General features: G+C 41.7%; 5 protein-coding genes across 7 annotated transcripts in view; 2 read left to right on the top strand and 3 right to left on the bottom strand.

The window, feature by feature from the left end:
* Positions 1–1,803: 1,803 nt before the first annotated feature.
* On the bottom strand, positions 1,804–3,893 carry LOC104961821 (gap junction alpha-3 protein). Its single transcript, XM_010790169.1, has 4 exons — positions 3,836–3,893; positions 3,540–3,627; positions 2,888–3,450; positions 1,804–2,524 (listed from the first exon to the last, which is right to left on the bottom strand). Exons 2-4 carry the CDS (start codon positions 3,606–3,608, stop codon positions 1,804–1,806), a joined length of 1,353 nt encoding a protein of 450 aa, XP_010788471.1. The 5' UTR covers positions 3,609–3,627; positions 3,836–3,893.
* A 3,548-nt stretch (positions 3,894–7,441) lies between these two features.
* On the bottom strand, positions 7,442–10,095 carry LOC104961680 (gap junction beta-6 protein-like). 3 transcript variants are annotated; one of them, XM_010790021.1, is made up of 7 exons: positions 9,982–10,095; positions 9,835–9,888; positions 9,141–9,312; positions 8,861–9,013; positions 8,367–8,515; positions 8,083–8,289; positions 7,442–7,773 (listed from the first exon to the last, which is right to left on the bottom strand). In XM_010790021.1, exons 3-7 carry the CDS (start codon positions 9,309–9,311, stop codon positions 7,686–7,688), a joined length of 768 nt encoding a protein of 255 aa, XP_010788323.1. In that variant the 5' UTR covers position 9,312; positions 9,835–9,888; positions 9,982–10,095; the 3' UTR covers positions 7,442–7,685. The 3 variants fall into 3 exon arrangements, with proteins under 3 accessions (XP_010788323.1, XP_010788317.1, XP_010788329.1); XM_010790015.1 differs by having other exon boundaries at positions 9,835–9,883; XM_010790027.1 differs by lacking the exon at positions 9,982–10,095 and having other exon boundaries at positions 7,687–7,773; positions 8,062–8,289; positions 9,835–9,935.
* Positions 10,096–12,152: 2,057 nt separating this feature from the next.
* sap18 (Sin3A-associated protein) lies at positions 12,153–14,066 on the top strand. The gene is made up of 4 exons (XM_010790004.1): positions 12,153–12,391; positions 13,352–13,461; positions 13,543–13,665; positions 13,775–14,066. Exons 1-4 carry the CDS (start codon positions 12,320–12,322, stop codon positions 13,929–13,931), a joined length of 462 nt encoding a protein of 153 aa, XP_010788306.1. The 5' UTR covers positions 12,153–12,319; the 3' UTR covers positions 13,932–14,066.
* A 510-nt stretch (positions 14,067–14,576) lies between these two features.
* rtraf (RNA transcription, translation and transport factor) lies at positions 14,577–17,906 on the top strand. Its single transcript, XM_010789974.1, has 8 exons — positions 14,577–14,742; positions 15,230–15,354; positions 15,445–15,544; positions 16,184–16,264; positions 16,378–16,466; positions 16,560–16,628; positions 16,738–16,786; positions 16,879–17,906. Exons 1-8 carry the CDS (start codon positions 14,682–14,684, stop codon positions 17,031–17,033), a joined length of 729 nt encoding a protein of 242 aa, XP_010788276.1. The 5' UTR covers positions 14,577–14,681; the 3' UTR covers positions 17,034–17,906.
* nid2a (nidogen 2a (osteonidogen)) overlaps positions 17,529–21,207 on the bottom strand; it is a 33,655-nt gene continuing 29,976 nt past the window's right edge. The window contains exons 23-26 of the mRNA XM_010790158.1: positions 20,240–20,398; positions 19,882–20,005; positions 19,687–19,799; positions 17,529–18,169 (exon numbers count right to left, since the gene is read on the bottom strand). Coding sequence (XP_010788460.1) covers positions 18,159–18,169; positions 19,687–19,799; positions 19,882–20,005; positions 20,240–20,398 — 407 coding nt within the window. The 3' untranslated portion in view covers positions 17,529–18,158. The remainder of the gene's footprint in view (positions 18,170–19,686; positions 19,800–19,881; positions 20,006–20,239; positions 20,399–21,207) is intronic.

Raw genomic sequence — 21,207 nt, 5'->3', positions numbered from 1 at the left:
AGTATTATTCCAATTATATGAAACCTATATATCGAAGAGAAACACAAAGATATACAAACCCAGAATGATGTTCGCCCCAAACCTAAATCCTTTGTCCTCTTGCTAATAGGGAGCCTTTTCATTCCCGAATGAAAACATTCAGAGTAAGATTTGATCAATTAAAGCTGTTGGGAAGTACATTTAAATCAGCTATTTTCAGTTTGGTTTATGTTGTTTTCTTCAGGCAGGAATTAATAAGAAGAACAGGAAAAATGAACATTCCTATGTGGGATATCTTTTAAGAACTGACAGAGAAATAAAAGTTTTTTAGATCATATCGCTTTCTTTTTTTCCAAAAAATCTAAAAGCTACAGTATAATCTAAGTCTAGAAAAATAACCTAGAGTCCTCCTACAGATCAGCTAGGGGCACTCGACAGTTCTGTAACACACTGCAAACACAAGCATCCCAAAGAAGGGGAAGTGATTTGTTCAAGCTGCAGAGCTTCAAATCGCTGTAGACATAGTTAAGGCGCTCCATCGTGTAATATAAAAAAAAGACCTCAAGTCTTCTAACATTGGATTTTTGCATAAAGTGACCTGTGGGGCCAATGTCAGAAAACGCTAAAGCACTTTTGATCTTCTAGGTAAAAGTCGCTATAAATTGCAGCTTGAGCAGAAACTACCTTTTTCAAATGTAGCTAGTTTCTCTAAAACATCTTTGGTGCCTATCAATACTTTGAATATATTTACATATGTATATAGTTTATCCTGATGAAACTGCAGAGATGTAATCTTTGAAAACACTGAAACATAATTAAAGGTACACACACACACACACACACACACACACACACACACACACACACACACACACACACACACACACACACACACACACACACACACACACACACACACACACAGCCTGTGAACCTAAGGACTCTGTCTCAGGGTGGGACCTCGGTGAGTCCCTCTCTTCATTGAAACTCCAGGCTGTGTGAGCGCGGCACACTCGTACGGACACGACGCACGGACTGTTCGGCTCCATCATCACGTCACGGTAAGAAATGAAAATAAAGAAACCTCTCCTCCGATGTCTCACAGAAAATAAAAAAAAGATAAATGAAAATAAAGGAATATAGTAACGCTGCCTCCACGCCCCCAATGTATAAGTTAGTCCAACCAGAATCATCATCATTGTCGTCATCATCATCGTCATCATCATCACTATAACCTCTTCTTACTTGTGTCTGTGCTGACTATATATATATATATATATATATAGTATATTATATTATATATATATATTGCTGTGTGTGAAAGTGAGTTTGCTAAGGAAATGCTGATGGTATGTTTCAAGGATTAATACAAATAAATATGCTTATTCAGGAAGAAGATCGATACTACTAGCTAGCGCTTTTATTTTGGCTACTTTTTTGTAAGTTCTCTTTTTAGTTTGGAATTGCCTTCCTTGCCTGCAGTTATTGATTGGGCTTGTTTATTGAACATCTATTTTAATTGCACGTATCAACTATGATGTTTGCCTGGTCAGGCCAAACTATTTCTATCTCTACTTCTACCTTATAATTCTGAGATTAAAGAGAGCAGCCCCCTCCAAATGAATAGTGTTTTCTTCATGCTGGCATGTCGGTAGCTGGAGGGCATGCTTTCTATGTGTTTTCTACATGTACACATCATGTCTGCATGGTTGTGTAAATGTGTGTAAATGTGTGTGTGTGTGTGTGTGTGTGTGTGTGTGTGTGTGTGTGTGTGTGTGTGTGTGTGTGTGTGTGTGTGTGTGTGTGTGTGTGTGTGTGTGTTAGCTACACTGCCAAGTCGTCGGGACGAGCTCGGATGCCGCCGCTCCTGAAGGCCCGACTCGGCTTCCGGATGTTCGGCGCGGGAGAAGCAGGAGGCGGGTGCATCTCCACCCTGGTTACCACGGTGAAGTCGTCATGTAGGCCCATTCGAGGCGATGTAGTTTCTTCATCCACCACCTCCTCCGGTGCAAGGGGGGAGAGAGGGGTGTGACGAGGAAGTGTAGGAAACTCAGAGTGTTCCTCCCCATCTGGGAGGGGTGGGGTGCTCTCCCCGTGAGGAGAGGAGGAGGAGGTGGTGGGAGAAGAGGGCAGAGGAGGGGGGCAGGAGGAGGAGTTTTGTCCTTCCTGATTGTGGAGCTCCAGCGCCATGTTGCTCCAGTTCTGATCCATCTCCTTCAGCTGACTGCGGTCCCCGACACTCCCCCTCTCGCCGTAAAAGGAAGTGGGCAGGGCCTCCAACAGGAAGTCGTCTGGGTGGAACTCGTCCATCTTTAGTGCTGCGGGCACAGACATCACTGCAGGGGAGGCTTCAGCTGGACAGTAGGCTCCGCCCTCCGCTGCTCCACCCCCTATCACGTTCATGCAGGAGTACGGGATGGACTCACTGCTGACCCCCTGCTTGACCTTCTTCCAGCCCAGGTGGTATATCTCCAACAGGTTGAGGAGCAGAGACACGCAGGCAACCACCAGCATGAAGATGATGAAGATTGTCTTTTCAGTGGGCCTGCGAAAACAGACAGACAAGATCAGATTTCATTCACAAATGTATAAAAAGAAAAACTTTTTTTTTTCACATGACATGAAAAATGACTAGCTCAATTCTCATGGATTATGTGGAAGTGTGTAGGAGAGGCCGAGCAAGAACTTAGGCTGATAACTGGGATATGTTGGTCCCATGGAATTGGCCTGGTCTGCGCTCTCCAAGTAATTTAGTTTTTAATGTTTATTTCCGAAAGAATCGTATTTGTGTTACAAGGTATTCCACCAGGAATATAGGCTTGTGTACAAAGTCATATGATTTCCGTGGAGTACAAAATGTGGTGTTGCATTACATTGAACACTCAAACATAAACTCCTATTGTCTAACCTGGAGATGAAGCAGTCCACCGTATTGGGGCAGGGCCAGCGGCCACATTTATAGAGCGGCCTCAGGTGGAAGCCATAGAGGAAGTACTGTCCCAGGATGAAGCCCACCTCAAACAGAGTCTTGAAGATGATGTTGAAGATGTAGGTCCTCAGTAACGCCCCGCGGATACGGATCTTTCCGTGCTCGTCACGAATAGGCGGCTTCTCCTTCTTCCCACCACCACCTCCTCCTCCGTTACCGACTCCATTGTGAAAGAGCGGGTCGTTGTCCTCCTGGTGCCGCCCGGCCTTTCTGAGCTCCTCCTCCCTCTCCCTCCTCTTCTCCTCCATGCGGACTATGTGCAGCACATGGCCCAGGTATATGAGCGTGGGCGTGGAGACAAAGATGATCTGCAGCACCCAGAAGCGGATGTGGGAGATGGGGAAGGCCTCGTCGTAGCAGACGTTCTCGCAACCGGGCTGCTGCGTGTTACAAGTAAAGTCCGACTGCTCGTCGCCCCAAACCTCTTCGGCTGCTGCGCCCAGAACCAAGATGCGGAAGATGAAGAGGACGGTAAGCCAAACCTGGGGAGGAAGGATGGAGGGATTAAAAAACACCGCAGTTAATGTGATCGTTTCATATTTATCTAGTTCATCAAAAGTCAATCAGACACCTTTCCAATCACAGTGGAGTGTTCTTGAGCATTCTCCAGCAGCCGCCCCAGAAAGCTCCAGTCCCCCATGCTTCACTCGATCTCTAGCCTGGATGGGAAACAAGAGTTTGAACTTTTAGTGTTAAGACAAAAGGCAGTCATTTGAAACAACTGGGCAGTTTTGAGCAAATATCTCTCAAACAAACATAAATATTGCATTTGTTCATTATTATTTTCAGCTGTGGAATATACAATTTGGTTGCTGGAAACCCAATCACGGCACCATATTGGGATTCCTCAGGGGAAGGCAGACTTACTAAAATATTGTTTTATTGTCAGTGATAAATCCATCGACCAGATATCAGAAGAAAAACTATCTTGATCTGGAAAGGAGAGAAAGAACATGCTCTGGTCAACATTATATGTCATTTTCAAACATGGATAAAATGTCACACACATAGAATAAATATCAACAATTATTTTCATCTGTATGGAGTCACTTATTGTAGGATACAACCAAACTGTATGTTTACTGTTCATGTTTAGTGACTGTCTGACTGCTTCAAGAATCATCTCTATAAACAGATGCCTACATATGAATTGAGAGTTGAATTGAATGTTGGTTTCTGAAAGGTTCTGGTTCATCAGGTTTGAGCAAGCATTGGTTGCAACAGTCTGTGTTTGGAGCAGAAGAGGCGTAACACATTGGCTTAACATGCAACCTCAGGACTCATCGGCTATGGCCTGACAATGAGCTAGCTGAAACTATCTTTGAAACGTGTGAAACATAGAAGTCATCTCTAAACTCTCTGGTTGCTTATCAGACAGTAAAGAACGACCAATATATCTTCTGGCTACACCACAAACATCAAAATGCAGCAGGACCTAAAGTTTATACGGGCACTAATGCAAATAATATAGGGAGCCTTGGTTCAACTGTATGTCATCCTATGTGTGTGTATTTATGCATGTAAGGGAACTTGGTTTGTGCACGCCTTTCTTACTTTATCCAAATGTTAAATTGCTTACAGATGTGCATCTATTTGTGTATGTGTGTGTCGCAGAGCAGGCTGGCTAGTGGACAATGGCCGGCCATCTGTGGGAAGTGAATGAGTGGATAACAGGTTGTCCCGGATGAATGCTGGACTCATCACAGCCCAGGAATGCTGAGGAGGGCAAATGTTTGCCTGGGATTGACGGATATATACACACGTGCAAACACACACACTCAAATGTACAGTACCACACCTATCTGAAGCTATTTGTAACCTATATAACATATCATATTTAAGGTAATCCCAAGACTTCTCTCTTATTTACACTCACAATAAGTAGATCAGAGGTCGGAAAAAGCAACAAAAGGAAATCAAATAGTCAAATGAAGTTGCGTTCTGTAATATTGCCCCTTTAATACAATAAAAGTATTTGATATATCTCTGCTTAAGTCCAGAAAAAGTCTGACTTTACCACACCCTAAAGCTGCTCAATGCTCAGTCTATGAGTGGACTGATGTAAACGCCAATCTAACAGTGGCATTTGAACATGTACATGATGTGTTGACCTGATGAAATACCATCTGTCAAGACAGACAATAGAGAAGCTGCCAGATGGACATTGTCCTGGCTGCCGTGTGCTTTTGATGGATCAGAGGTCTTTGTGCTAAAACAGCCCAAACAGTTAACTCTTGGCTTGCCGCTTGCACCCCGAAAACCTTTTTAAGATATGAGGACAGAGGCAATGCTCACATGAAACACTATTACGTTGTAATCATATAGCCTGATGTTGGTTAGATGCACATCCATAAACATTATAAATTAGGTGTTTTAACTTATGTAGCTGGTTTACACAAGGAAATGATGCAAGAGCTTGATAATGACTAAGGGTCAACAAGTGCTGAGGAATTAACAGAAAGAACACGTGTAAAAGTGCATTTAGTGTATAAAAAAGTACAATATTTGATAACAATTCATTAAGCTGTATAAGGTGCGTAGAGGTGACGTAAGAAAAATAAATAAGCTTAAAGGAGCGTAAATGTGTTTAAAATGTGTGCAATATCACAAATAAATAGAGATGCTTAATGCGTGTAAAAGTACAATACAGTTTAAAGAAGCACATCAACAGCTCTTTAAATGATAACGATCTACGAGGAGCAAGAGTCAATCAGGGTGTCCAAATGTGAGGTTTTTATCCCAGAGAAAGTAACATCAACTGAGAAAACAGCAGGGTGCTTAAGAGCTGCAATGCGTTATGATGGACATTATTTGCAAGAAGAATCATAAATCACCCTTTAGGAACACTGGTTTTGAGTAATTACATAGAAAATATCAAGATTACATATTTTGTACTACACCAATTCTTGGTTAACAACTTTGATGGTCTAGCTTGGTCCAAAATGACCAAACAAGATGAACACTTAAACTCAAAGGCTAATTGACAGTGTCTAACACATCCTAATTTAATATCCAGGACCCAGTTTGGTGTGCTACTAATAATTGGGATTATCATCGAAAACACAAAATCTCAATACTTAAAAGATGTCCGAGTTTCTATGTAAAAAAATGATTCTCGGAAATATTAGTGGCTTCCTGTCTGCCGTCTTTCCCACAGGGAAGTGACCGCAGCATGAGAGGTGCTCCTAATCCAGCAGGTGGAAGGGTGATAATCCCTCCTCTTCCCTCCCACTCCCCAACACCATCACTGCAGCGGCCTCCACCTGCTTACCGCTCTCCTCTGAAACACGGATCCTCCCGCAGCGCCTTCCCTCTTCTTCTTCTTTTTCTTCTTCTTCTTCTTCTTCTGTTTTTACTCCCACCCGCGGGCTAAACGAGGAGTAGGTGAGATTAGAGAGAGAGAGAGAAAGAGAGAGAGACAGAGAGAGAGAGCGAGTTACAGAGGGAGAGAGGGAGGGTGAGAGAGGGAGTAAAAAAAGACGCGAGGCCAGTCTAGCGAAGGCGAAGCGGAGCGGCTGCGTCCCGCGTGGCCAGGGCCATCCGCTACTGTCACACATTGGTGTCCCCGTGCATGGGGCGCACGAGGGGGGTGATGGGGGAGGTGCGTGCTTTTTTGCGTGCGCGTGTGTATGGGAAAGAAGACGCACTCCATCACAACCCTGGCAAGCCTCATATAAAACTACAGCGTTTAAAACTAATTATATGAATGCAGTGTAGGAAAACTTTAGGTGGAAGTACTAAAGTGCAAAGATACTCTATTATGAGTAAAAGTGAAGAATAAAAAAGAACATCAAAATGTACATAAAGTGCCAAAAGTAAAAGTGATAATTATGTGTGCTCTATAATGCAGCATATTAGTTACTTACCCTCACTGCACTGAAGTAGTTGCAGTAGTAAGAATATCTGAATTATCCCATACTCTTATCTGACCAAGATTGAGATTGAAATATGCAACAATGAGAGTAATGAGTAAAAATTATTCGGAAAAAAATAATATATACATACGCATAGCAGTTAGCACGTAACAAAGTCATCATTGTGCATCTGTATAAACCGGTAAGGTTTTTGTAGTCTCACCATGGTTAGTTAGGAGGTGACGTCAGTTCCTGTTGTGTGTCAGTGACGCTCAGGTGGTGCAGTCACCGTGGGCCACCAGCAGAGGTCAACACAGGTCAAAACAGTAGACCACTCCATGCATCTGATATAAATGAGAATACAGTACAGGTTGTGTCCTGTTACATTGTTTTTTTTTAAATTGATGAGTCACATGGTTAAATGCATGTTAATGGTTTTGACTGCATTTGTCTATATTCTGTGTGATTTGTTTGAAACTGTACCACTAAATAATTTGCAACAAAGTCAATCCATAGGTAGTCAGTTTCCCAGACAGGAGCATCCTTATTATCATGCAGTGATTTAATCAAACAGTTAGACTGACACATAGTTAAGATAAGATGAAACTTTATTTGTGCTACAAAAGTAGGAAACCGCAAGTGCATTCAGTGAATTAAAGTTTTAACATACAATCTTGTCAATATAATGTAAAAAATACAGTTTCCATTCTCTCCACCCCTTGAACTAAGTATCATAGAAAATGTTCACTTTTTGAGTTGCATTTAAAAATGTTCTTGACCATTCATATGACTTGTAATCATTCAGCTTGAAAGTCTTTGGAATTCTTTCTTCTTCATGTATTGTCCACCTTGTTGCTGCTTCTTCAGACTGAGACTAGTTTCTGAGTTGTCTTATTATGCATCTTCTCTCTGCTGGATCTTCTTTTTCTCTCCTTCTGACCACAGAGACTCCTGAAAAAGAAGACGTTTTCAAGCATTTAAAGACTCCCTTTGATGACCAAGAGAAAGGATGCAGGACTTCATTTCATTTCATCGTTTATTTGAATAGGGACAATGCACATTAATGAACACTTTAGACAAATAATGCTTCAAGTGTAAATATGCCGGATTTTAGCTTTGAGCTCATTCCCATCCGTAGTCCCTGACATTAAACATATAATAACATGACATTTGTAAACAACAAATAAATTCATGATATGCAAAAGAGCAAGAGCAGCACTTCAGACTTTAATGAATCACCTGACTGATTAATGCCTCTACCTAGTGACAGCCTTGGCAACAAGATATGACAGTTCAGCCATGTTGAGGACCATGCAGATAGAGGAAATGGTGGCCATGAAAACGGTGAAGATGGTTTTCTCCGTGGGGCGTGAGATGAAGCAGTCCACCAGGTTAGGACACGGCCATTGGTCACACTGAACCAGTCGAGGCATATGGAAACCATCATACACTACGTATAGAGCATACCTGGAGAGACAAAGATGCAAACTGGTGCGATTATACCAAAACCAGTAATATGGCACACAGAAAATTGCAGAGCATACATGAAGCCTCCTTCAAACAGCAGCCTGAACAACAGGCTGAAGGCGTACGTCCACCAGAGGGCGCCAGCTATTGGGAGTCTCCGTCTCTTTAGAGTGTTCAAATCTTCCTCTTGGCATTTGTTGCTGAGGAAACTAGATCTACCTGAACCCTGTAACACAAGATGTAACATAACGTGATGAAAAGATACAACTAAGACCCAACTACCTAATACATGACCAAATAAAGCATGCCATGACAAGAACACAGTATAACATGGGTAGAGGAAGCATAACATGACAAAATAAAGCAGGAAATGGCAAACAAAAGTTAAAAGATTATACGATAAAGCACATGACAAGATAAGAAGAAAAGAAAAAACTTGCTTTCATTAAGCATGAAAATTCAAAAGGAACAAGATAAGACAAGATGACCCATGTCAGGACAGATGAGACATGGGCTGAACAGGATGGTTGTCTCCTGCAATAACAGCAGACAAATCCAACAGTACACACACCTCTAGGAGCCTCTTCCTATCGCTTTGGTTCCGATAGGCCACATACATTGTGACCAGGAGCGGTGGTGTGGAGACAAAGAGGAGCTGAAGACACCAAAGACGGATGTGGGAAACAGGGAAGAACTGATCATAGCAGACGTTTTCACAGCCGGGCTGCAACACAGACAGACACAGATTGTTTCAACAACACAGACCAGTTAAGTTCATTTACTGCTATTATTATTATTATTATTATTATTATTATTATTATTATTATTATTATTATTATTATTATTACTACCTGTAGTGTGTTGCAGGTGAAGTCAGACTGCTCGTCCCCCCAGACGCTCTCAGCGGCAACAACCAGCACCATGACTCGGAAAATAAAGAGCACCGAGAGCCAGACTTTGCCCAGGCTGGTGGAGTGGCGGTTAGCTCCAACTAACTGAGCGTAGAGAATTGGCCAAGACATCCTGTGGGGAGAAAATAGAATGATTACACAATTATGACTTGTCAGAATAAAGTCAGGGGATTTATGTACCAGGTTCGGCTGGTTTCTTTGAACTACACATCTGACAGCACTGAGGGGAATTGAGAAGGCTGGCAGCGGCAAGAGATAAAAGCTGCAGAGACAGGCAATGAAACAAAAGAGAAGTTTGAAAGAAGAAGAGGATGTGAAGGAATGAGAGTGAGAGGAGGAAGAGAGAAGGCCCGGTGCCAGACTGCATGTGAACTGATGAACCGCTCTGCCCACTGTGGACTGTACCGAGCCCATTCCATGAGAAAACACACTGAACACACTGTACTGACCCACACTACTACACTGAGCATCACCATTCACATACAACCTTTGATTCAGTGACTATTGTATGGATACCATGGAATATTCATGAAGAGTTTCCATTTGTTAAACACTCTCCAAGACACATACAGTATATATGAATAATTGAGGATGATAATAAAAGTCAACCAAAAAGAAAGAGTTGTTTTCTCACCTTGTGTCTGCAGAGTCAGGTTGTTTGCATGAATATGTTCCACATTGTCCTTTTCTTACAAAGAAAAAAACAATCAGATCACTCTCACGTCATGGAAATGAATTCCAATTGAATGTACTGAGTCTCAAATATTGAGAAAACACTAACCTGCAGCTCCGCCTTCCTTTGTGGGGAATAAAAGATAAACATCCAAGTCTGCCAGAACAGTATGAGGAGACTTCCCGTGAGACTTTCAAAATAAACCCTTGCAGTTGGAATGTTTTTGTGTTCCAATGTTTTGGAGCAGCAACGCAAACATGTGGGATTTCGAATTTATTTCAATGTCACTGATTATAGACAACTTTTACTATACTGGGTTTGTCACTGTGAACGGATGGTGGGATTGTTTTTGAGATATTCAGCGAATGATGAGAGCAGCTAAATGTTAGTGGAACATGAAGATAGTAGGCACAATCAAAGAAGCAGAGTTGAGATGCCCTGGTTCTGAGATAAAAGAGGAAACGTACTGTAGGGTTGAAAGGACACAATCGTATTGGAGTTTAAGGTAGGTGTGTGTGTGAGATCCCTTTGTGACGGCAGGACACAGGTAGCGTTAAACTGACTTTTCAGAGTCCAACCAGGACTTGGCAGCGACAGGCTGCAGGACAGTGCGCTCTGTGTGCTGCTAATGACTGTGGCTGATGACATTTCTCCACTGTTTGTTGAAGTGTGGGAGGAACGCAAACTCCCTCCGATTACATTGTGCTTTCTCACAAATCCAAATGAAGACTTTAAGGGAGGTCAGGGGCCGTCGTGGCCTTCACCTTCAATATGGCTCAATGAGACACGTCAACCAGGAAGAGACATAAAGTAACCACAAAAAAATATAAAATGACTACAAAGCGATCAAATCTATACTGCAAAGAGAAACAAAATGACTACACAGATGCACAACACGAGAACAGAAACATGAATCAACTAAAAAGATATTTAAAATAAGCACAAAATGATTACAGGAAGATACAAAACGACTACAAAGAGACACAAACTGACCACAGTGACAAAATGATTACAATAAAACTCTAAAATGGCGACAAAGAGACACTAGGCGAAACAGATGACCACAGACACTAAGTGTTACGAAAAGTCACAAATGGACACAACTCAACTACAAAGAGATATAAATGTACCTTCAAAGATTTTAAGTAATGGCTTCAAAAAGACACAAAGTAGAAGAACAGTCACAAGAAGACCACAGTTAATATTAGTTTTCATTAATAAAGTCGGCTGAGTATTGGACAATGTAAACAAACACGGCTAAGGTTGAGACAGAGAGGGCGTCAGTGATTCTAATGGAGTCATTATCAGAATAACACTTAGTCCTGATGCATATCAATGAATGGATATTAGTGGCAAGACCGGACTCAAAGACACACTGTCTGATCTCTCAGCCAGGACAGAGCTAAAGAGAGAAACAGAGGGAGAGAGGATGGAGGATTGTTTGCAGCGGCTCACACAAAGTGAAGGATGAAAAGGAGAGCTGATTGTTAGAGTAGATCCTGATTAGCCTGGCCAAGAGGAGAACAGAGGGGGCCAGTGTCAGGATACACACACTGTACTACACTCACATGTGTTTCCAAGAAAGTCACACACACACACACACACACACACACACACACACACACACACACACACACACACACACACACACACACACACACACACACACACACACACACACACACACACACACACACACACACACACACACACACACACACAAATGAGTGAGGGGGAGCAGCATGTGACTGTTCAGTTCTGTTGGTGGACTTGGACACTTTCTGAATTAATGTCTGCCAGACATCCTAATGATTTGTGCAATTTACAGATTATTTTCTCTTGAACAGAAAACTATTTGCAGGGTCGAATTTGGAGAGGATTTCTTAGGCAGACCTGTAATATGAAGAAGGGAAGAATCCCTTACAGGGGAATTTCTTTTTGAGCGGGAAGATGCTGCAAGAAAGCCAAAACAATATAACTTCTCATGCATACATCTTACTTTGGAAAATCTAAACAATACAATTATTAAATGTGTACATTTGTTCCCATTGTGTCCCGGAATATACTGACTGAAAAATCATAGCTTGTAATGAGGATTTGATACTTCATATGGTTTGTGTAAATTAATTTTGCTTTAAATTAAATAATACTTTATTACAGAAGGATTACAGGTAAATCCAATTGATTTCAGACTTTATCACATTTAATAATAAAGAAAAATACCATATTACATCATCTTATGCAAAATGATGCAGTCCTTCTCACTCCAAAACAATAGAGGGCAGTAGTAACTTTGCGCTGGTGAGAGTCAGCTGTACCACCGCGGAAACGGAAACCAAACCGCCATTCAATCGTTGCTGCACTAGCTACGAAAAAATATCAAAGCAAGGTGGTAGAAATCCGTTAACGTTACCTAAGTGCATTAGTATATCGACAGAAAGTAACAATGGCCCTAGAATCGAGGATCACACAAGAAGAAATCAAGAAGGAACCAGAGAAGCCCATTGACCGAGAAAAGGTATACAGCTAGATATAAAGTCTTAAGTCCGGTACAACGTTAGCTTGTTTACGTTAGCTCATTAGCTCTATGGTGAGCTAACGTTACCTGGCGCTGCTAGCCAAAAGTGCTAACTGTTTGGAGACTGGTTAGCATACGTTGAAGACTGCAAACAATTAGGACATATGCAGGCATTTTTTTCCTCCGTGAAATATTATTTAGGTCTCTTCACTACCGGTAAATACAAGGTGATTGAATAGTAACTTAGCATCTGCAGCGTGCTAGTGCTAGCGTGCTAACGTAAGTGCTAGCATGCTATGGGAAGCTAGCAAAATACAGGTTTCTACGAAACTGCTATATTAAGTTAATAATATATTACTATATCAAATGTCATAACACGAGTACTTTGCTATATTTGTAAATTACCTCAGTTCAGTTGTCATGGTGGGTTTTAACGCAATTTGTTAGTGTAGTGCACCCGATAATTACAGTCGTGCATTAGTGAGATATCCACAGGTGATTCTAATATTCACTGATTAATTAGTGGTGGACAAAGCTAGTTCAATGAGTACACTGTGTATAATTGAACATTCAGATACTATCAAGACTATTAGTCAAGTTCAACACCTTCTATGGAAACTAATGGTATTAAAAACTGTTATCTTTTGTTGTTGGTAACCACTATGGGCAGCTAACAATCAAAACCCCACCACTGTCAAACAATGCACATGAGCATACCATATTATTCAGGGCCATCTTTAATAATGCACTGTGTTATCCCAATATTAATGTGTGTGTGTAATGGGTTCATATCCAGGGTTTCATGTCAATTGTTGTAGTGAGACAACATTGGGTTATTTAAAGGAATCACTCTATTTTAAATATTTAGATTAGTTAATTTAACTTTTCATATCCGCCTGCTGAAATCTAAATTGTTTACTTCTCTTTATATTGTTAATTTGATGCTTATTTTTGCTGCAGACTTGCCCCCTTCTGCTGCGAGTATTCACCACCAACAGCGGCCGACACCACAGAGCAGATGAATTTGCCCGTGGCAATGTTCCCTCCAGCGAACTGCAGATATACACATGGTGAGATTGCAAACTCTTTTATTTTGATGTGTCAATTGAACATTTGACAATGTTGAGATTATAAGACTGTGTGCTTTTCAGGATGGATGCTACTCTCAAGGAGCTGACCAGCCTGGTGAAGGAAGTGTATCCTGACGCTAGAAAAAAAGGGACCCATTTCAGCTTTGCCATTGTCTTTCCTGACCCCAGAGGGAAAGTGTACAGGTGTGTATTCCACTACATTTGTTTGGCTCATGGAGCTGAACAGTTTCTTTATACCCTGGTGATTTTTTGTAAACTATATATTAAAACCTGTATCTGTCCCCCCTTACAGGTTGAAAGATATCGGCAACACTTTATCTGGCAGGAAGGGCGCCGACGACTCCATGACGTTGCAGTCTCAGCGCTTCCAGATTGGAGACTACCTGGATATAGCTATCACCCCCCCAAACAGAGCCCCACCCATCAACCCACGCATGAGGCCCTTCTGAACATAAACACCAACACATAATGTAACACACATCAACATAATTCTGTTTTTTTGCTTAATTTTTTTCCATTGGATGCTTTTTAGCTTCATTTTATAAAATGTGACGTGTAATAATAAAATGGTCATTTTTCCAACATGTCTGTCCTTTTCTGTGTAACATGCTGGGGGATACTATAAAGAATCTTTTTTTTTTTTTTCAAATTGTTTATTAAACTGCAGTAGTATTTTTTTAAATAATCACAATTGTATAATATTTAAGGCAGTATATGTATACCAACTAAACCTATTTGGAGTAAGAATTCCAGGTAAAACCTCAGTGATGTTTAACATTTTAAAGTTTGAAAGCCCAATTAATTAAATTGTAACTGCTCTGAGATTCTGTAAATTGGAAACTAGTTGAACTATTGAAGTGTCATTAACACAATTATGATCAATTTACAACAAGTTTAAAATGCCGCTGCAGGAATGTTAAGTCTAGGAATTTATACAAAATTAAATCTGCTCTTAAACGACAAATAATAATTAAAAGAAAACGTCTTTTGGCATTGCTGTAATATAACCAGCTCTTGGGTCATTGTTGCGTGTTGTGCGGATGGGCATGAGGGAGGATCTTATTTTGATACTTATAACCGGAAGTTGTATGGCTGCGCATGCGTATTGCAACATACTGACAGCTAGCAGAGAAAACAGCCAAGCTAGTCAACTATTAGCTAAAGAAAGCAGCTATTTTCACACAAAAACATACGTTGAAATGTTTAAGAGAAAACTGACAGCGTTAGACTATCACAACCCCGGTGGATTTGACTGCACAGGTGAGCCTAAACATTTCAAGGAGCTGTTTAATGTGGGTCAGTGGGCTAAACGTGGAGCTGGCTAACGTGTATGCAGATAGATCCTGTCACTGAAGACGACATGCCAGACTCTATTCATAAAACTTTTATTTATTGTAGCTTTTTGACTGAGATACCTGTAGGACTATTAGGACACGGTGTGAAACTTCTATACACCTCACACTTTTATTCGGCTTTACTTGCTTAATGTATTACTTTGGGTCTACTTTTTTATTGGCATATGTTTACTCTCATACTTTGTAAAGTCAACTTGAAAATGACGCACACTTTTAATAATTTTCGGGCTGCAAATATCAATTAACCAATGCTAATATGTAAAGTAAAATGCTAGCTTGCCCAAACGTAAATGTGATGCTCTGTAGAGATTAATCAATGTATTCAGTTTGCCTCTATTACTATTATTGTACTGCATGAAGCCATTTGTGCAAACGGTCTCTCCTCTGCTCAGATGAGACTCAGTACAGAAACTGCATCGTGTGGCTGGAGGACCAGAAGATTCGGCATTATAAGATCGAGGAGAGAGGAAACTTGAGGAACATCCCGAGCTCAGACTGGCCCAAAGCCTTCCACCAGGTGAGACACTTTGACATGTAGAAAACTCCTGCTGTGTTGAGCTATTGTTGTGAGTTGTATCATGAATGGAGTGCCATTTCCTGTGTGCAGTACCTCCAGGACCTGAACTGTCCGTTCGGAGGTGAGCAGCAGCCGGAGGCAGTAGACTGGTTGCTGGGCCTGGCTGTAAGATACGAATATGGAGACAATGGTGAGAGGGCAGTATGTGTGTGTCTCCTTTTTGAACTCTGACACACTGTTGCGTCGTTACTTCTTCTATGTAATACTGATGGTGACCAGCAGATGGAGACATTATAAAAGGAATACTATGTTCTACTAATGCCAGCTCATCAGTCACAGTGAAGTTATTATTTGACAGTCAAATTGCCAGACATTGTATTGAAATCTATGGAACCCAATATCCTTCAGTAATGCAAAGAAATACAATCATATCATCCTTGAAGTCAACATTTCTCATGAAAATGACTTAGTATCTAAATAATGAATTTGTTTCTTAACATAATGTCAACATTTCTCTAAATTATTTTTGAAGCATCTTAATATAATGAACTGGTGTTGCAAATAAATGACTTGTTGTAGAAAATACAATAACTTAGTACCATAATGACTTGGTATAGCAAAATAATGCCCAAGTCTCCCAAAATAGTGACAAATTAATGATATATATCATAACGTCATAACTTTTGAGAAAGTTTCACATTACGACTTACAGTACAGCGGTTTTTTTCAATCACAATTGCTCCAATAGAAAACCAAGAAATACATAAATGTTAAAAAAATCTTTATATTCCTGGTTAGATTCTCACCCTGTTTTTATTTCTCTCCTCAGTGGACAAGTATAAGAACTGTAAGCCGCTGGCAGCCCCCACCAACAGCGACAAGGCAGTGGACCCCCTCCTCAACCTTGACGGTAAGTAGAAACACTTCCTTGCGTCGTTGCACTTTGCTTTCACGCATTCTTTCTCTGTTCTCCATGAAGCCTTTGATCCTGAGTGAAAGACGACAGTTGTTTGTGTTTTTCAGGGGATTCACCAGATTTCAAAGCAGGAGTGACAGCTCTGGCTAACATCCTGAAGATACAGCGACATGACGACTACCTGGTGATGCTCAAGGTTAGACATGTTCTCTTTGCTGTCTTCATGACTTAAGAATACTTATTTAATATGCACATGTCATACTTACCAGTTTTCATGTACTCCTGCCAGGCTATTCGTATTCTGATTCAGGAGAGACTCTCTCCAGAAGCCATCACTAAAGCCAGCAATAATAGAGAGGTAATATTTTATATCATATCTAAAGATTCCTATTTCACAAGTTCTTAAATTAAAACCCTCCAATTAATGAACTATATCTGTAACATTTGTATGTGTCTCTGTTTCCCAGGGTATTCCAGTAGCTTTAGACAATCACGTCTTGGGTTTTGACACTGGAGGTGAGTGCTGCTTTTTAAGAAGGATTCAAAAAAGGAAGTAAGAGGAAAAGATACAATCACGGTTTATTCATTTCAAATGCATTTCCTCTCAGATGCCGTTCTGAACGAAGCGGCTCAGATCCTGCGCCTGCTGCACATCGAGGAGCTGAGGGAGCTACAGACGAAGATCAACGAGGCCATCGTCGCCGTTCAGGCCATCATCGCCGACCCAAAGACAGACCACCGGCTGGGCAAGGTCGGCAGATGAGAGCGACGAGGAGGAGGGGGGACGCTGGAGGAAGAAGGGAGGGGCTGAACCACGGGAGTTTTAATTTGATTTTGAGAGGAGAAGCCTTTGTTGGAGTTTTGTATTTAATTTATCAGATATGAAGTAAATGCCAAATTTTCACATGCTGTCTTTCCTTTTTGTACTGCAGCATGGAGGAGTTTACACGACACGTTAGAATAGATTTTGATTTAGCAGGTTTCCGCTAACATCTTAATTTCTTCCTTCTGAGGTAGAATGGTGTGATCATCTCCAGTGTCTCCCTCAGTGGAAATGACAGAGAAGCTGATGAAATATTCTAACGGTTATATTTGTATCTTTTGTTTCCAGAGGTTATTTTGAAAACGTTGTTGCTGTGTGGGAAATGTATAAATACAGCTTAGAGATTGGCATCTGTGCTCCTCGTTTGGTTTTTCATATTTAAAGAAGCATCGGGGCTGGAAATAAGACACACAATAAACAACAACAAAAAAGCTGTCAAGTACCAAATCACATTTTATTGTTATAAATATCACATCTTATAAAAAGATAAAGATTTAAAAAGTAGTAGTAGTAGTAAAAATATTTGGCAAAAAAAGATTGTAACGTCTTTTCATGGTGTGTGAAATACAGATTATGAGTGCTGTGATCTGACTGAGGGAAACATTACAATCTGATTACAGTAATCTGATTACAGTAATCTGATTACAAGAACACTTTTCTGTCACTCAACAATGGTAATGGGACTTGAAAATGACAGTGGTATCAACGTCTCATCAACAAACGTTCTCTCTTACATTTAAAAATCAGGTTTCATTGTTCTGTAGCTTTAATCGAAAGATAAACAACTGGCGTACAAAAATACAGTAAAAAAAACAAACTAAAAATGAGGTATAAAACAAATTTACAAAACATTTATTTGGGGGTTATATCTTTAAGGTGAGATAATGGGCTCGGGGTCAGGGGGGAGTGGAGGGGATGTTAATTTGCTGACAGTCGAGCTGGCAGCCACCATCCCCTTTTTCTTCGGAGGGACACTGGAGACACTTCTTCAGGAGGTCCTACCCTCCGGTCGGGAGTGGGCCCCGAACTTTAGCACCAGAGGACCCTGCAGCTGCCGCTCTGTCGTTAGTGGCTCCCTGAATCACACGGGTCAAACATTAAAGGAGGGAAACTAACTCATGAGTTCCATTCTGCTGGAATGACACACCTCCTTTTCTTCTAGCTTGTGGAAATGAAGAGTAAAAGGACAGATTTTCTCTTCCTGTGTGAATCCAACAGGGACAGGATGAGAGGCTGCCGTGTCCTAATGACAGAACAAACAGCCTCCGCTCCGAACAAAGACCTGCACTTTACAGCCTGTGGTGACTGAATTATCTCCGTCAAGAGCATGTGTGTTCATGCGTTCAACAATAACAGCTTTTAAGCCTCTTACAAGCAGCTCCCTAACCTGTAGCAAGTGTTCAAGAGCCGTCATCATGGTCACAATTACACCACGCGTCCACGCTTTGAAGAGAGCGGCTGTTATGTAGTCTGAGGCTTTAGAGAGTGTGAGAGGACATTCAGAGCAACACACAGCCATTTTGAGACGCTCAAACTCAAATCCCTATCTATCGTGAGCAGATTTCGACGCTCTCTGCAGATGTGTGTAGCTCCGACGACGACTTCTGCCAAGGTGCTACTTTAGGGATTATCCTGTGCTTAGAGGGCTACTTTGTACTTTCAAGGTGTTTAACGCCAGGCTTTGAAATGACTCGGAGCCACCTGCAGACATCAACACATCAAACATGACACACACAAACACAAAATGCAGGCGGAGGGTCGCAGGCAGCTGTGTAATCACCGTTCCTGAGTGGAGGTGAAGTCACCACACACGGTGCAGGACGGCTGAGCCAGCTGTGTGATCACTGTTATCTTTGAGCAGGGTGATGAAACACCAACCTCTGTCTCTTCAGGACACTCACTGTTTACTTTAACTAACCTGATCTGATGTGGTTCCTTTCTCAATTGTTTGACTTCATTTTTATTCCTAACTTTACTCACGAAATTACAAGCACCTCAAAATTGTACTTAAGTACCGTACTTGAGTAAATATACTTTGCTACAATACGCCACTTGTTTTTTGTTGATCACTGGTTTGGGTTTTTATTTGTAAATTGAGCAACTGCCACGCATCCTAATTTCCCCTGTGATGAACAAGTATTTGAAATGGACAGCCCCTCCCTCACATTGATATGCATGGACCTCATGGGATAAAGCAAAGTGTGAATCTCTATCTCCTCTAACACATGTGTCACCTCAAGTGTGCTTTCAGCCTTCTTTCTTCTGTCTTCCTTCACTTGTACAGAGTGTGTGTTGTCCACCTCACTCAAATTGTTTCTTCTGCTAAGCAGCCCGTGTAGACATCGTTAAAGAAGTTCATATCTCCTGTGTGTCCTGCAGCTGTGTAGGGTTAACTGTGTGTGTGGATGCAGCCTTCAGGGTTAAGGTGACATCAGGTGGGAGTCGACTGATGTGGTGACACTGCACACAAACCAATGAGCTCACTGTCTGCTGCACCTCCAAGTCAGTGTGGGTGTGGGGGTGTCATTATATACAATTACACATCAGAGTGTGTAAGTGACAGAGAGTGATAGTGTTTAGCATTTCACAATACCTGATAGACACTGGGTGGTTGCTATAGCGATGCCGTAAAGGTGAGAGCGCTGGTCAGGCAGGAACTCGTCCATGATCTGACTGCTGTCTTTGTTCACTGCGATCACTCCGTCCCTGAGAACACACAGACAGTGTGAGCAGAGCTTCATCCTGGTCAGAAACAAACACACACACTCAGATATATAAAGATGGCTACCTCCTCCAGTCAGTGTAGTAGAAGTGGTTCCTGTAGTACACCATGCTGAACGGGTAGTTGAGGCTGGGGTGGACCACTCTCCGGTTGGAACCATCCGGGGACACACACTCTAACCGCTTCGTACCTGTGAACAGAGCGAAACGTGGATCATCCTTCTGTTATCCATGGTTTCTTAGATAATGTCTTTTGAAGCTCAGATATTAGAAATTAAAACAGTATATGAGGTGGCAGCCTGGAATATGCATCTCATTTGAGTTGTTTACCGCCTGCTTACAGTCAACTACTGTAGATGCACACCCAAAGGGAAAGCCACATTCAACAGGAGACACTTTATGACCGTTTTGGTGGGGGTGTTTACCTGCATCGGCCCAGCAGACCTGAGAGGAGGAAGAGTCGTACGTGAGAGCGTTGGGCAAACCGATGCCGTCAGACACCACCACCTTGCGGTTCTGTCCGTCCACTGACGCAGACTCGATCTTCGGAGCCTCTCGGTTCCAGTCGGTCCAATACAGAGTGCTGCAGAGAGGAAAACAGGGGGGAGGGATTATAATATTTATCACTCTTAATTTCAAGTGTATCCAGGCTGGATAAACAGCTTTTTAAATGTTTTTAAACAACCTCTGGGATCTAGCTAATATAAGGAGACAAGAGGAAAACCGCACACCCGCAAACACACACACTCACACACACACACACACGCAGGGTATATAAAGGTACAAGGGCACCGGGCCCTAGGGAGCAGCTGTCTCGCGCTGATGAGGTCACGGTCAGGTTACTCTGAGCAACATGCAACCTTTGCCCCCCTGCAGTTTAGTTTCATCTCAGACAATATGGACCACACTAGCTGACAGAAATAGGCACAATATCCAATCTCAAATAAAGCAGTTTTGGCTTATTTCTCACGATAAGTTTCTGTGAAATTGTTTTTATATTTCAAAAGCTTCAAAATGTTGGACTGCAGGATCATAAGAGAGCTTCAGGCGGAGTGTGTGTGGGCTGCTGATGAAGCCACGCTGCTTTTCGTCTGTAGATGATGGTGTACATGTGAGCAGTCCGCTGGGAACTGCAGGTAATACACACCACATGAGCAATCAACTTACACACACATACACCATGTGTTTATGAGTCTGTACGTTAATTAATCTGAACGTATGGCTGAACATATGTTTTTGCATTAGACACATGTACGTGCTTTTATAAGTGTGTGTGTGTGCGCGCGTGGACTTTCTCTGTGTCTGCTTCAATGTGTGTGGTTATGTCTCCCTTAGTGTGTGTGTGTGTGTGTGTGTGTGTGTGTGTGTGTGTGTGTGTGTGTGTGTGTGTGTG

The sequence above is a fragment of the Notothenia coriiceps genome, unplaced genomic scaffold (genome assembly GCF_000735185.1).
Source record: "Notothenia coriiceps isolate Sejong01 unplaced genomic scaffold, NC01 NC01_scaffold00001466, whole genome shotgun sequence".
Lineage (NCBI taxonomy): Eukaryota > Metazoa > Chordata > Actinopteri > Perciformes > Nototheniidae > Notothenia > Notothenia coriiceps.
Note: the sequence above shows the minus strand (reverse complement) of the source record. Positions and strands in the feature narration are given on the sequence as shown.